Genomic DNA, 15,498 nt, shown 5'->3' with positions numbered 1-15,498 from the left:
ACGCAAAGCCTCCGTTCATACCAGCGAGGCATTGCTGACACAAAAGAGACAAACTGCCATCAACACCTTCCTCCCTGGTGCCGCCCATGCAGTTTGGCACCTTTGTGCCTTGTTTAGGTGGCTATGAAGAGTTTGAGTATTTATTACCATGAATTTCTTAACAGCTGGTACCAGAAGGCAGAGCGGTACCACCCAATAGCACCGCTTTTGGTGCATCCATCTGAAATGGGGAGAGAGGGGCAGGAGAGGGCACAGGACCGAGAGGAGGAGGAGGTTACTCTGCGAGGGGCAGGAAGGGAAGCAGAGCTGCAATAGAAGATGCTACAGATAAGGGACAAACAAGAGATCAGAAAGGAAATGTTTAGTTATTCACCCAAATATATAGCCTTGGCCTCTTGGCAGTGCCACAGACTGACCAGACCACTATAACCCAAATGGAATTTTCATGCTTTGGACTCCATCTCTCTGCAGGAGCCTCCTGACACAGGGGTTGCTCGTTGTCTGTTCTTTACCTAACAGAGCCAGCTCACCTTCCTGTGGGGCTTATTTTCTGTCTGTGGTTTAGCAGAGTTCAGAGCATCCTGGACATCAACACCTTTGCTGCCAATCCCTGCTCATATCAGCACCCATCCTTCGCATTGCATGAAAAGCAAATGACAAACATACGGACAGCAAAGTATTTTTATTCCATCTTTATTGCCTGCTGACATGTTCAATATGCTCCAACTACATCTGAGGGACTGCATAGAGAGTGTTTCTTGTTTATATTTGATGTACAGCAGAACACTTTACATTGCACCAAATGTTGAGCAAACGGTAACATAACGGAGAAGCTGCGGTGGCAGCTGGAATTTCTGAGGTGGGCTACAGAGACTCTCTGGGGGCAAAAGTCTGCTCATCTTATTCAAATGAATTGCTTTTCTGGCCAAATTCCGCTCTTATATGCCAACTGACGAATACAGACCTAGTAACATGAGAAAACATGGAATAACTCCGAGAGCTTCAATTCCACAACAAGCTGAAGAATATATAGCAACTAGAGAAGGAACTGCAACCACACAGAATGGCCAGAAGAAAGGCTCCTTGAGACACACATGGGAATCCATGTCAAACCTGTAAACTCTTGCACAGAAGGCTATCAATAGATACATTTATGGGAGAAGCTATGTTAGGGAAGAGGATTCTCTGATTTGGAGAATCCTTGTTCACAGGGAAAAAGGGACTGAGAACTTGGTCTAATAGGAATGAATCATCTCCCAGGGAAAAGCAATACTAGTTGCCCTATAGGTGCTCACAGACCACCACAGAACTTTTAACTTCACTTCAGGACATAATACAGAGAAAAGCAATCCTTCAGTCCCTGCCCCAGAAGAGGATCGCTGCACACTGTTCCCAAAAGGCTTTTCCTTTTCTATGTTCTTGGCTGCTTCTCACCCAGGAGACACCCCTGTCAGGTGCCAAGTGCCCTGTCTCACCAGGGGCCTGGCAAGCCCCCACACGGAGGGTGCATTTGGAAACCAGACGCCTGTAGGAATGGATTACACAGATACTAAACCCATCACTTTTACCTAAATCTAAATACACTGCTTGGGCAGATAGAGGCATCTCCTGGGGCTACTCTATATTAACTCCCACACTTCTGTGGCCATTTGGACCCCATTTGGAGTACAAATCGAGCACTTAAAACTGTCACTGCTGTTTACACTTGGTTATTGGACTAGGTACTCAACTGGTCTCTCCCAATAGGCTCCTACTTACACGGCTCACACACATCATATAACCCTTTTACTTCCCCAGGATGGATTTTCTCATCTGCCACATAGTTTAGCACTATGGAGACTGGTAGTGATGGACAAACAGAGAATGGGATTAAGTTTCCTACTAGGACAGTTAAACTTGGAGTAATAATTAACTAAAAACAAACTAACCAGTTTACACCAGGTGATTTAAGACCAGAGAAGCCAGCTTTGTAAGACGGGAGATGGACTGTGTGGACTCCTCTTACTGGCACAGGAAAGTCAACACACCAGCATGGTCCATCCCAAATGTGGAGCCTGGTGCACCTGGTTTACACCATCTCTGTTCTTACACATGGGTGAAATCCTGGCTCTTCTGCAGCAAACCTGCCATCTGCTTTATTGGCTTCACCTTCTGACTTGACCACTTTGGATCTGTGCTGGCACAAGATCTCAGTCTGACTCCACGTTATTCCATCAGAGCACCTCTGTGTTGCTTTCATCACAGGACCCTGCACAAAGCTTTTATTTCTCATACTTGGAGACAACATAGCCTGGGGAACGCAGAGAGGGGGGAGAGAGAGATGGACCCAAGAGGACTCTGGCTTTATCGGGCTGGTGTGAAGATGGAGCTGCTCACACTGGGGCCCCTCACTTCTGTGGCCAAGGCAGTGGTTTCAGCTGCACTTGGAAAGGTGAGGGAAGATCTAACACATGGAGTACTGACCAGATCCTTTTAGGTCACAGAGGATATCTGCCCGTTTCCTTGAAATTCTTAATCATGGTCAAATATACAGGTCTACTGAAACTGGAAGGGCAGAAAGTGGAAAAAAGAAAAAAAGGGGAAAAGGAAGAAAGTTTGCAAAATGATCAATGAGCGCTGTAGACAATGAGAGGCAGTAATGAACGTGAAGGCAAGATAAATGTCCAGAACGATACACTGATGCTGACGTAGCCTGCGATGCACCCAAGTACCTCCAGCCAAAACAGACCAAGCTTCCTCCTTGTCTCATTGATTTCTCACTAAAATTGGTTCTCCATTTCACCAAGCATTCATGTGCATCAGGAAACTCACAGCCAGAGGTCTGCAACTGGGATAGCCTTGAGAAGATGTACATGTGTAGGAAAACCCCCATGATTTAACAGACACCCTACGCAGAACCACAGTTCAGCATCAATTACACAGCACTGCAAATGGCCAGAAGACAGACTTAAATTTTTCATGTTGTGATTTAAGATCACTTTTAGTTAAATCTGTTACCTGGACCAGGACAAAGAATCGTTTCTTCCATCTCTTCCAAACATTTTTACCAATGGCCCATAAATACCTAGGAGGAAAGAATAGATGAATTCAGTACACAAGTTACTATAAGTTGTTCTCCTGCTTTTCAGTGTTTTCTTTACACCTAGAAACCGAAGTTAATGCACAAGCAGGAGTAATTACAAGACTCTTAAGCTCTACAGCATTCATGAATGTGTTTATTTCTAGCCTGAACAAATAACCTGTAAAGCAAGTGACATAAAAAGCTCCCAAGGTCTAAACATTACACAGTATTAATTCTCTCTTCGTCTTTCACAACTTGCTCACAATTTAGAAGTGCTTTAATGCAGTGAATAGTTATGACATGGTTGGATGGGGGAAGAATACATTTGCAACAGAAGAATTAAAGGAGCAAAACCCAAAATGTTGCTTTAAGCCTTCACAAAACCATTTGGCTGAGGGGAGCTGTCAAACAGAGGGATGCTTATTCCATCAAAACCAATACCCAGGATCCCAGTATCCACTGGACTGACTAAACCAGGAAACTTCACTGAACAGTTTAAGATTAATTCCTAGAAATTGCTTGGCTACAGATACTCAAGCAAACAGAATAATGTCTAAGGAGGAGTGAATTCACTGTTTTCTACAAAGGAAGGATTAGCTTTTAAAATGAATGTCAAAATCAGCATTTAATCTCTGTGATGAAGTGGCCACTGTGACACTGTAATACGAACACTGGCAAAAATAGTGGCAGAACCAGGCTAATAATAAGCACAAGGACATTATTCAGCATTAATATGTTTTATGTATGATTATAATTACTTTAGTTCTGGCTCAATAAATAGAAAAACAATTCCTTTTTGGAGATGCAGCTGTTCTTCGTAGGTGTTTAAACCACAAAACTCCAAGTCATGTTAATGTGGGCACTGGGTCCTTGGCTAGTTCAACAGGGTAATAACTGTCCTTTTTGCTGTTGCCACTAACATCAACAGAAAGATAATCTTAGTTCTGATAGCAAGTATTATAAACCATATAGTTTTAAGCAGCATCTTGTAAATCAAATGTGAGTTTAAGAAAGCCTGAGAAAAGCCAGGACTGCTCAGCCCTGTTGCTATCAGCTTCGGTCAAGGAAACAAATACAAGTGAACTGTCCTTTCTTGCTTTTGGTGTCTGTGATTGTGGTGGAAAAATTAAACTTCACACGTGGCTATTTGGCTCTGATCTTGAGAAAGGAGGAAGAAGAGAAGGAATTAAAAAAAAGGTGAGTGATCCAAACCATCTAATAATGGACTGAATCTAACAAAACATTATGAAAATAAAAATGAAACAAAGTCACTTTCATAGCACCAAAAACATACTGGAGAAAGAGTTAATCAAAACAGTGACTTTCCAGGTCAGCTTCTGTTTTTTAATCACATCCTCAGCTCTGAAGAGCAACCAGGGACGCCTCGGCAATGGTGTTAGCTAGACCTTCCCAAGGATGACCTGATCTGTAATTGCATGGCACAAAGGTGGAAGCCAGGGGTGGTGGTCAGGGAACCCCTTGGCCCCAGATCCTCCAACTTCTGGAGGGGAGAGGTTTATCTTTTAACCTTCCAGATCATTAGTCCTACTCCAGGCAACTGCTTGCTCCAGGCAACTGCTTGCTCCAAGCAACTGCTATTTAATTGTGCTGTGTATCTCTGTATAAATAATGATGATTGCACTGGAGTTTATTTCAGGCAGAAGGTGCACTGTACTTTTGGTTCTGAGAAGTCAATACAGGGAAACACAGAATAACTTAGGAAATTATACCATTCTCAGTAAGAGAGGCAGTTCACCTATTATTTCCTTAAGGGGGAAAAAAATAATAACCTAGCAATTTCTGGAGGAATACTGTTCAAAATTTAAACCGTTTGGCTGACATGCATTAAAAAGACTCTGCTAAGAATATGGAAAGTGCAATATGAATGACTGAACTAATGCCATTTTTATATTTATCTTTCTTTTGACCTCCTCTGAACTTGAGAGAGTTTATCTTCCAGAATCTTAAGAGAAGTTTTGTAGTGCACATTCAAAACAAATTGAGTTCAGATAGAGACAAGCATTTACCCGGAGTGTTTCATGTTTTGAGGCTTATCCATTCGCACGGCAAGCTTGATCTTCAGGTCTTGATCCGGGCAGTTTTTGGAAACAGTCATTTTGTGCCACTCTGATTGCTTTGGGCTATTGGGAGTAGGGTGGAGAACAACCTGCAAGTGTTGAAATCAACAATGTTTAAGGGAAAAACTATTCACAAAATGGGTTTTAAAAGGGAACAAAAGCACATTGGATGAGCTACTTTTGCCCTAAAAGTCAGTCTGGAAACTTCTATTCACATCAGTGAGGATGGCCTTTTATTGCTTTTTTTAAAGCACAGATTATTTTGAGATTAGTTCATATGTTCTTTGGCTCCTCTATCTGCTGTGCCACTGTTCGTAGGGTGGTGCAGACCAGAACTGCGTTATCAGTTCCCATTGTTTAAGGAAAGATCATGGTAAACTAACTTGCCGCTGTCCAGGTACACCAGCCCAAAAGTGATGGTGGACTAACGTGATTAGCAAACCAGCGACAAGATTTTTGCTGCGGCTGCACACTGCAATCACCTACTTTCAGACTCATACAACTTGGTCAGCCTCCGGCCTTCCTGACATTTCCCATGTGAGGTATGCCCTTTCGAGGGCTCAGAAAGCCCTGCCTAAAACGGTTCATCTGTTGTTACTATCGGGTCGTGGGGAAGCTGGCTTGATTTTTTGCTTACTGTTAAGACTGGATGCGGTAGGCAACGTTTTAGGTAGGCGGGCGTGTCTGACTGCGCTATGAAAGCGGATAAAATCTGCATCCCATGTCATGACATCAGTGGCTGCAGGACTCTCTGCTTCTATTCCACACAGCGAGGAGAAAATGGGATGGTCTCCAGCTGGGGTAGATCACTGCAGCACCAACAACTGCGGCGGAGCTGTGCAGATGAACACCAACAGAAGTGCTGGGCTCACCAAAGAAACTGAAAGGCTCCAAGAGGCGAGTAGCCCCTCCTGATCATAGTTGTGCTTTTTCCACTCCCCCATTACCCTTACAAAGCAGAGCAGCTCACTCGGCATGCCACAGAGTATTCTCCCAGAACTACATTGCACCCACCATCTTCTGCTGGTGTTTCCATATGTGTCCTTTGAGGTGGCTTAACCCTCTCCCTACCACTCCTGTTCCTCTTCTGATGCTTTCACTCTCAGCAGTGACTTTGTCTCGCACAAATTCATTCAAGTATTCACTGTCCTGTAGCAAGATGAATCTCCTTTAAATCCATTAACGTTTATGCAAGCAGATTATTTTTCAAACGGCAGCATTCACCCTCGTTGTTTGATGTGCTGCCGTCACTCATTCCTTGCTCACACTTAGTCCGTGCTCCTGCTAAACTCTAGCCCTGGCTATAAAGTTGTATTATGCTCTGAACTTTATTTTATTTTTGTATGATCTTAACTTTACTGCTGAGTCAACCACGTAGGGGCTATTTTCCACCAAAATGTCCTTGATGCTATTACCCTCTGATGAATGATTTTAAAAATTATTTTATTGCCTCCTCCAAAGCCTGAGGTTAACATCAGTAGATTCTCGACTTCACTCTAATTCATCAACATTATTTATCGCTTCTTTTATTGAATTAGACTAATGCTTTCTCTGGCAGGAATCTGAAGCTGCTATTAGTTACATAGATAACTGAGCAACACCAGCCTCTACTACATTACTCTTGGAAAAAAACACATTTAAGCAAATCCTGAAGATGAGAAGCAAGTCCTCCACACAGGCTGTTAGAAACATGGATGGACTCAAACCCTGAGCAGTATCCAAGGTCCTCCACTGCAAAGCACACAGACTCACACTAAACCCCATCTCTTAGCAAGGCAGCAGCCGCTCAGGGTGTTTGGAATGCTCTCTGCTTTGATTTCTAACTCTTTTTCATCAAAAGGTGCATAAACTTTGCTCAGTGTTGTTGCAATTCATGGCTCTTCCCCTCTGCGCTCTCAGCGGATGAAGTCCTGGCATGGCTGAAATCCGTGGGAGCCTTGCCACTGGCTTCAATAGGGTCAGGATGTATTCCCATGCCTTCAGCTGCCCATCCAGCAGTCCAGGGCTTGGGAGCATTTTCCAGCTCTCCCTTCGATAAAAGTGGCCAAATGAGGAGTGCCGGCTGGTTGCCAGTCGAACACTTGCAATAGAAAGTGGGCATTGTACATGGCTGGCAGAGCACAAAGCTGCTTCTCAAAGGGTGGCTGGGCACGGGTGGTTTGTGTCTAAAACCCGCTTCCCTCCTCTCTCCGTGCAGACAGGTTCCTGCCCATTCCAACAGCTACACCAGGGGCTTAACACGCTCCCCATTTCGTTACTTCCTTAAAGAAGAAATCCTGATGCAGCCCGAGCAGACACGCGTCATCTCTCGGCCACTCCGGGCACACCGAGCACCCCTTTGAAGTTTGGCCAGCTGAAAGCGCTGGTGGCCACGGGCCAGGGGAAATCGCCGCCTGGCTGCCCGTGCTGGCCACAGCTGGCCCACAGAAGCTGAGAGCCGAGGGATGGCTTCCCGCTGGACCGGGAATTAAAGCGTATTGGTGGGGCTGGCTCATCAGCATTTCAGGGCAAGAGGGGTTGCTTTGGGGCCCGCCACCTCTCTCAGAACAACAGGCACAGCTAAATTGCTTCCCGAGACCAGCAAAGTTAGCACCACTCGGGGCTGCCAGGGGAAACAAGACTTACAAAGCAAGCGGGTCTGCACCGAGCCTAACAGCTCAGGGGAAAAAGCCCTGAATGGCATCGCGGCCAGCTGGGTGAAAAGCTCTGCTCAGCACGCTGCTGTGGATAAAGGCAGGAGTGCTGGGCTGTTTCAAGAAGGTGGTTTTGAAAATAATCCTGAAAATATTATGATGCTGTGCAGCAAAGCAACTGTAGGTCTTCAGCCAGAGTACTGCAGCCTGGTGGGGTCATTCCCTTGGTCAAAAAGGGAGGAGGACAGGGAAAAAGGACAGGTCCAGGTGTGGATGAGGAGTCTGAAGGGGCTGTGACTCCCTGAAGAGAAGATTGAGAGCAGAAAAGAAAGGGTGGCTTTGCTTTTCTCTCATGTGCAAGAACAAAGGATGTTACATGAACGTGAAAACACAAATAGTTAAACCAAACCTAAATTACATGAGACAAAATCACCTGCAGCGCTCTCCACCATAAAGATATAAATTAAATCAACAGCTCACTAGGAACTGAAAGAATGTTCAGCACTTGTGTGAATAGGATGAACACAAACCCATGTCAGTTAGTAAAAAAAGAGCAAGGTGTGCTGCAGAGCCGGGCAGACAGAGCCCAGGGGCTCCTGGAGACCACTCAGGCTGTGCTGAGCTGTGCCACGGGAGGTGCCAGCTCTGTGTCTAAGGTGCAGCCTCTCTCACCCTGAACTGATTGTCATGGGGTCTTCACCATGCTGACTGCTGAGGAAGGCACGGCAGGGAGCCCCACTTATGCCCAGGGCCAACACAAATTATACAGCTGCAAAAAAATCCATGGAGACTAACTGAAGCATCCCAAAGCCACAGAGAAGTGCCACCCACAGACATTCTGGAGCTGTGGGCTGCAGCAGTGGAGGGCCACCAGTCAGTCCCTGGGTGCTAGTTTAGGGACCACAGGCGAGTGGCAGTGATGGGGTGGGAAAGTCAGCTCTGTGGCCAGTAGCCCGGGAATCTGAGCTCTTTGTTATTAATACTATTGATAGGGGCAATGAATCCCCGTGTTTCACTCCCCAGTCCATCCCCCCTGAAGCCACCAGTTCAGCCACAATGCCCAGGGGAAGCCAGGATTTCAAGCCCTTTGCAGCAAGTACCGCAGTCAGTGCTTTCAAATGCTCAAACTATGCACCAGCTGCTCAGCAGATATGAGAGCAGCTTAACACTCTCTTGCCAAACTTAAATCCCCTCTTTTTGCTTCAGCATAATCCCCTTTTCTGCTTCAGGAATGTCCATTTCCGTAAGCAACTTCTAAGGCTTTCCGGACTGCCAATATCGCACACAAGATCCTCTGCCTTTGCTCAGTGCAGGCACAGCCAGCTGAAATTCTGCCATTAAAAACTCACAACAAAGACAGCATGCAAGATGCACTCCTTTCCAGCAGTGGAGAGCTTGCTTCCCCCCCCCGCCTCCCAAAGCTTGGCAAAAAAACAGAGCATGTTGTGCTCCAAAGATATTTCCATACAGGAGAGATTTCTCTAGAAAAGCAGGGCCAAAAGGAAACATTATTAAACTCAAAATCTCCTTACCCTCCCGAGCTCTTTGTCCTCCAGAGCCAGCACTCCTGTGCTCTCCGTGAACAGCTTCACCTTCACTGCAGGAAGAGCGTGTGTTGTTGTGAAGTCTCCTTGGGTGCCCCAGCTGTGAAAATAAGGACAGAGAGATGTTCAGCCCGAGCAGCAGGTCAGCAGCACTACGGCTTGGGCATGCGATGGTTAACTGAGAACGTCCGTCTGGCACAAGCTGAAGTGGCTGGGCTGTCTGAGTGACAAGGGCATTAATTATCTTCTTTAGGAAATGTGGGACAGATGTTTGGAAGACTCATGATGGTTCTTCGGGGAAAAAAAAGAAAGAAGGGTTATTTGGGAGCAGCATGAAACCAAATTTAAGAGAACTTTTTTATTTAGGAAGAACAATATGTCTCCTGCAGCGACAGCCTGTATAATCACAACAGAAGTTGACGATTGAGGACATCTGCACCCAGGACATCTGTAATCACTCATGCCTCTGCTCTTCTCTTGGCTAATTAACCTCTCCTTTCCAGGTTGATAATGAGATCTGCTTTCTCTGAAAAAGAAACCAGTTTAACCTGGGTCCTCTTCTGAGTCCCAGCCCAGGTTTGCGTTCAAGCCATTATGTCTGCAGTAATCCAACTATGCTGGGGCTGCAGAGCAGGACACCAGCTCCTTTGGGATGCAACAGCAATGGTCAGCAAGTGGCAGCCTCTCCAACTACACCATGAGCCAAGACCACTGTCTACTATTGGTACTCTATGAGTCATCCCCTGGCTGGTCCCGTGGCTTGGAAAGGAGTGGCTTGGAGGCTGAATGACCCACAGCACGTGAAAAGCCCCTCTAGATGCGCATGCTTCCAGAGGACATCTCCAAACTCCTGCAACCACCAGCTGCCCAGCTGTGCAGAGAACATGAACTCATTGAACCCACTCCATGTAGGACCTGCAGGCACAGGGTCCCAGAGACAGTCTGCCGACACCTACGGCCAAACTTGCCATTTTAAGTGTTACATGGGGAGCCCACCCCACAGCTGACCTTTGCCACACGAGCATGAGAACTGCAGGAGCCCTGCAGCCCGCTAAGGGGTAAAAAGTCATGATGGTTTTATGTTTGAGATGTCGCAGCTGTGTTTCAAGCTTTCTTTCTACAGCTTAGAAAGTTAGAAACTTAGCAAAATAAAGCCAGACAGAAACTTCCAGACAGAGCTAAACAAAGCACCACTAAAACTGCACTTGCCCTCATTAGCAGAGAACAGCTCAGCTCAGGGAGGACTGGGGAACAGTGCACCACTGCAAGGAGGATGCTCCTGAGCATCCATCTGATCATGCAGAGGCCAAGGTAAAACTAGCAGATAAAAACTGTTCTTTATTTTTTTACTCTCTTTGTCTTTTTTTATAATTCATTGTGAGCTAGATTTCTATATTGTTCCCGAAGACCCTGAAAATTTGTCACACTTCAAAACTCATGTAAAGTATGCAACCAAACCTGAAGAATAATCACAAAGTGCTTTTTACGCTTAGAAGGTGCTTAGAAGAAACCAAGAGTATACCATAAGCAACACCTCTGAGTGATGTGATGGAACACATATGGCAACCTAGAATACTGCAAGTCACACGAGACATTACAGCATATCTTACTAACCACTTCTTTCTATCGACCCTCACGCTATTAGTGACACTTTCTTACTTTACACTGCCCTTAAACTAGACTCTCTGCTGAAGAAAGGTGGTTCCCTTGAAATGACTGGGAAAGGGCTCAAGATGACACATGGTCCGGCGACTAAATTTCTTCAAACATAAATACCAAACAGCAGGTTTTACATTTGTAGTTATCAGGAAAAATAATTTACCCCTTCCTGTGCATAAGAAGTATAGGTTTATGCTTTGCTTTCCACTGAGCAAATCTTGTCCAACTGAGCTTAGCAGATGAGGGTGTTCAGCACAGAGCTGATTAATGAACTCAGCTTCTTTGTCAGCTTTGCTCTGAAGTTTTCTCTCCCAGTGTCACTGTTCCACGTGTTTCATCTACAACAACGCATCAAACTGCCACCAGTGCCAGGGAGCAGAGTTCTGTCATAAATCACCTACAGCACTACAGGTCCAGTCAGAGCCTCAGTATTATATATTTTTCATGTGTGAGCCATCAGCTACCTAATAAACATTTTACCAAGAAACAACTTTATTTTCTAATCGCAGCTTCAGGTCACAGGTTATGTTTTTTCTCCTAAAACAACTGTGTTGCCACCAGCAGGGAAAGCTGGAAGATAATCTTGCTTTGAGTAAGAGGCAAAAGTAAGAAATTATCCAACCTTACGCTGTGTATTTTGACAGCATCTGCTTTATAGAACTCGTATCTCTGTTTACTATTAAAAAGCTCTTATTTGCTGAAGCATTCCCAGACCATATGTTATCAACAAATGTTACTAACCAAATACAAACAGTAATTTTCATTAGGTTTCCTTCATGAGAACAACGTTAACCACAAAGGGAATAAACGTTTCAAATGACAGTAAACATACATAACAAAACCTTGACAACGCTGTGGTGCTTACATATTCGTACCCCCAAAAGCCCTGAAAAGATCTGCGCCAACAAATAGAGACCCTCAGAAGTTGGGTTTTGTGCAGGTTGAAGCCTGCGGTGATGTCATTAGTTGCCATAGTGATGCTCAGCATAAGGCCATAATTCATGTCACCGAAACATCATTTGTATTCAATCTAAGTACGCAGTTTATCAGTGCTGTGTATTAAATTATTGTTCAGAAAATTAGCTCTGGACAGTAGCTAGGTATTAGGATCTTCTGTGGGACTAACAATGTAATGGTTTTATTTCCATGTTTAATAATTAAGCAGGTTATAACTGCAAGAGTTTATTTGTTGGGAAAGTGCCTTGGGACCCGTTCTGGACAAATCTTCTCATAAAGTGCTATCTTGTCCCCACATCACAGACATCATGCTGCTGGAAAGCAGTCATATATCTGCAAACAAGGACAAATAATGTCATTTTGGCCAAAAGGAGATCTATCTATTCACAAATACCACTGAAGAGTAGTACACAAGCAGAAAAATCCTGACAGTACTTTTTCAGTTAGGATCAGATCAACTATATGAAACCCACCCGAAGCCCTCAGCCCAGCATTTCTTATTGCCCAGTCTATCCCAAAGCCTGGAGCTGACCAAGAAACGCAGCCGTGCATAGGGACTTTGCTAGAACTGTCACCCTGTTTATGGCACTCTGCTGCTCCAGGGATATCATGAGGATCTACTTGCATTTCCAGGGTTTCTAATTAGGCATCAAACTTAGGATGAACAGCTAAACTCTGCTGGCTGCGAAAGCCAGAGGATGAGATATGTCCCAGTTGCTAACTTGACAAATGCTGGCCCTTATGCTATCTTGTAGAAGCACAATAAGTAGATCTTTGCTACAGACTTTACGTTTACTGATTCAACTAGAGGTGCCATCACAGTTACCAAACAGCCTAAAGCACTGAAATTTTTTTCTGAATGAAACATAAAATGACATGTATCCAGAGGGTGTGAGTGGACAAGAAGTGACAAAGGCCATCCTTGTCCCCCACTACCTCCATGGGGACATCTAACGTGGAGCACTTGAAGCACGGGCTTACCTGTCTGATTTCAGGAGTATTTGGAGCTCTCACAGGCATTGTCCTTGCTGGCACCCGGAGGGAAAGTGATGCCATTGCCAATGCAGGTGCCAGGCTGCTCAGACCAAGCTGCTGTCAGCTGTTTCAAGCAACATGCTGCTGATCTTCTTGCAAAACTTCAGGCTGATGTTACTCGTCTTCCCAACTTACGGACAAAACAAGTAAGACCACCTAGGCTCCTCACCTTGCTGCTGTACCAATCTCTTACCCTTTCCTGCCATAAGGTCACTGCAAAAACAACTGCCTTCATCCTATGGACGCAAAGTGGTTTACATCCCGATCCTTGGCTGTAGCCTCTGAGTGCCACCAAAATGCAGACCCAGCAACTATAAAGTTAAATAACTATAAAGCCAAAAAGACAAAACCATTCAAATGCCATGGCATTGCTATGTTACAGTATGTGATTAAAAAAAAACATTTGGGATATGAATAAGGCTTGAGCAAAACCCTGCAGGGGCCCTTGTCCTGACCGCACTCGCGTATCGCATGAAACCAGGCAGTACGGTCTTTGACTCCAGCTGCTGTTCTCCACAATATCCTACTTACGTGGCCTAATATACGATTTTCTCTGCTGTGCTTGAGAGACATTGACTTAGTCATTTCTATTCATCTCTGGTGTGTAAGTTCCTCCAAAGGAAATTTTAGCAGCCATGAGTTTCCCAAAAGTGAATGTACATGTTAACACCCAGGAGAATGCATTGAATTCTTTTGCTTACATACTGTTGTCTCCAGCAAGTCCGCTTAGCCCCTGATTGGAAACAGTAACCCTTCTTCCAACATTGCTCTTGTAACTTCATCTAGCCAGAACATCGATGCCTGTGATTTCTATAAATAATGAACAAGCACAACTGAGTCGTATTGCTGGGCCATGAATCAGCCCCGCTAAGCGGCTTGGCCTGTCACTGGGCTCACATGGGAGCAGCTGGAGAGTGATGCGCTTTCGACAGGGTTGACATCTAAACACAATCTATGGCCTGTTCTCATGGGTTTCAAAACTGCGAGAGGAAACCTCTTCTCCCTCCCCAGATACATTTGTCGAAACATGTTTTCTTGCTGGTTTGCATGGAATAAACTTGAAAAAAATCAGAAAATAAAAGTAAAAATGTGTATTAAAGGAGAGCTGTGCTCTTCCGTCAGTGGGTTCTCTCCAGTGTGCATTACACTGAACGTACACAGCAGCACCCTGGGACATGGCACCTCTCTGCGTGACATGCTGCTCTTCTGCCTTGTTCCCACGAGTTTACTGCTTAAGTAAAAAAGTCTTGCAGAATAATATTCCTGCATATTGGTCAGATTTGCACTAGTTTGAGCCACCTGCTCAGTATTATTTTCAAATGTAACCAAATCAGCAGCAATGCCTGTTCGCTCCCAGGCCGGGAGCATGTCCCTGGGGACACAGAACACGGTAACCAGGACCCAGTGCCTCCTGCCTTCCCGCAGCAGCCAGCTGGTTGCATATGGAAGCAGGGAGGTCCATCTGAAAGGCTTCTAATACATGTGATGACATCTGCGACAAAATTTGCAAGGCCAGCTTAATGTCACTTGCTGTCCTCCACTGCCAGAAGGGGATCTGGTGAGAACTCAATGGTCTGGCTGCCTCCCTTGTGTGCTGCTGGTGCAGGCAGGAAAGGGTTGTGCTTCACGGACTTCTCACCCGCATCCCTCACCTCTGCTCTCCTGCACCCACAGCAGAATGTCTGTGTCCTTCCTGGTGTGTTCATAGCTCAGTCAGTCTCCAAAGCGAGCCGGCTGGTGAGAGGAAGCTCATGAAGAGGGCAGCACAGACAGCAGCCTGATACACGCTGCCTGTTTTTTGAGGAAACATGTGTCAGCAAAGTCACCCTTTGCTGGGTCACTGCTTCACCTCATGCGGTGTGATGCTTTTAATCCAGCCTTGTTTCTTGGCTTACAGCCGTGCCCAGCCGTGGTGCCTGCTGGAGCTGGATCCCACTCTGAGGATGGAGAGGTCCAACCCCCCTTCATCGCTGGGAGACTGAAACGCTACGTATGGTCTTGATTTAGTTCTTCCAGAAATCCTGCCTAACAAATGATGGTTTTCTTTCCTCAGCCCACTCCTCCACTCCCAGAAGAGACCTTTCCAGGAAACAGCCTTAAATCCTGGGCCATAAATCATGGGTGCCCAAAGCTCAAGTGCTGGGAAAAGCAAAGTTAGAGAAGCAGCACACCAGGCACCAAGCTAACCTACCTTCATGGAGCTGCTGGGGTAGTACACCTCCTTCTCCTCTAATGTAATGCTAAGGTATGTTTCTTTTTTACATATTTCTACAGATACAAGCAAGGAGGAAAACAAACAGTTTTAAAATGTGTTTAAAAGTTAACTGTACGTGAAGCAGCATGCTGGAAAGCTTTTTGTTATATTCTCTAATGCTTTACATCTACCAACGACTCAAAAACATGACATAGAGGTTGACAACCAAGATTACGGTTATCGGTGATCTTTCTGAACTTCCCTTGCCTGTACTCCGAGGCTGCAGTTCATTATAATGGAGTGCACACAGACTTACTGAGCTCAACAGCAAAACCTG

The 15,498-nt window shown here is 45.3% G+C and overlaps 1 protein-coding gene across 16 annotated transcripts in view; it reads right to left on the bottom strand.

The window, feature by feature from the left end:
• The window catches only part of CADPS (calcium dependent secretion activator), a 220,801-nt gene that overhangs the window by 106,025 nt on the left and 99,278 nt on the right, over positions 1-15,498 (bottom strand). For all 16 annotated transcript variants that reach the window (XM_055804351.1, XM_055804350.1, XM_055804353.1 and 13 more), the window contains exons 7-9: positions 9,305-9,416; positions 5,089-5,228; positions 2,998-3,064 (exon numbers count right to left, since the gene is read on the bottom strand). In XM_055804351.1, the coding sequence (XP_055660326.1) occupies positions 2,998-3,064; positions 5,089-5,228; positions 9,305-9,416 (319 nt within the window). The remainder of the gene's footprint in view (positions 1-2,997; positions 3,065-5,088; positions 5,229-9,304; positions 9,417-15,498) is intronic.

This window comes from Falco peregrinus, chromosome 5, assembly GCF_023634155.1.
Source record: "Falco peregrinus isolate bFalPer1 chromosome 5, bFalPer1.pri, whole genome shotgun sequence".
In the NCBI taxonomy this organism is placed as follows: domain Eukaryota; kingdom Metazoa; phylum Chordata; class Aves; order Falconiformes; family Falconidae; genus Falco; species Falco peregrinus.
The sequence above is the reverse complement of the archived record's forward strand: the minus strand, read 5'-3'. Positions and strand labels throughout refer to the sequence as shown.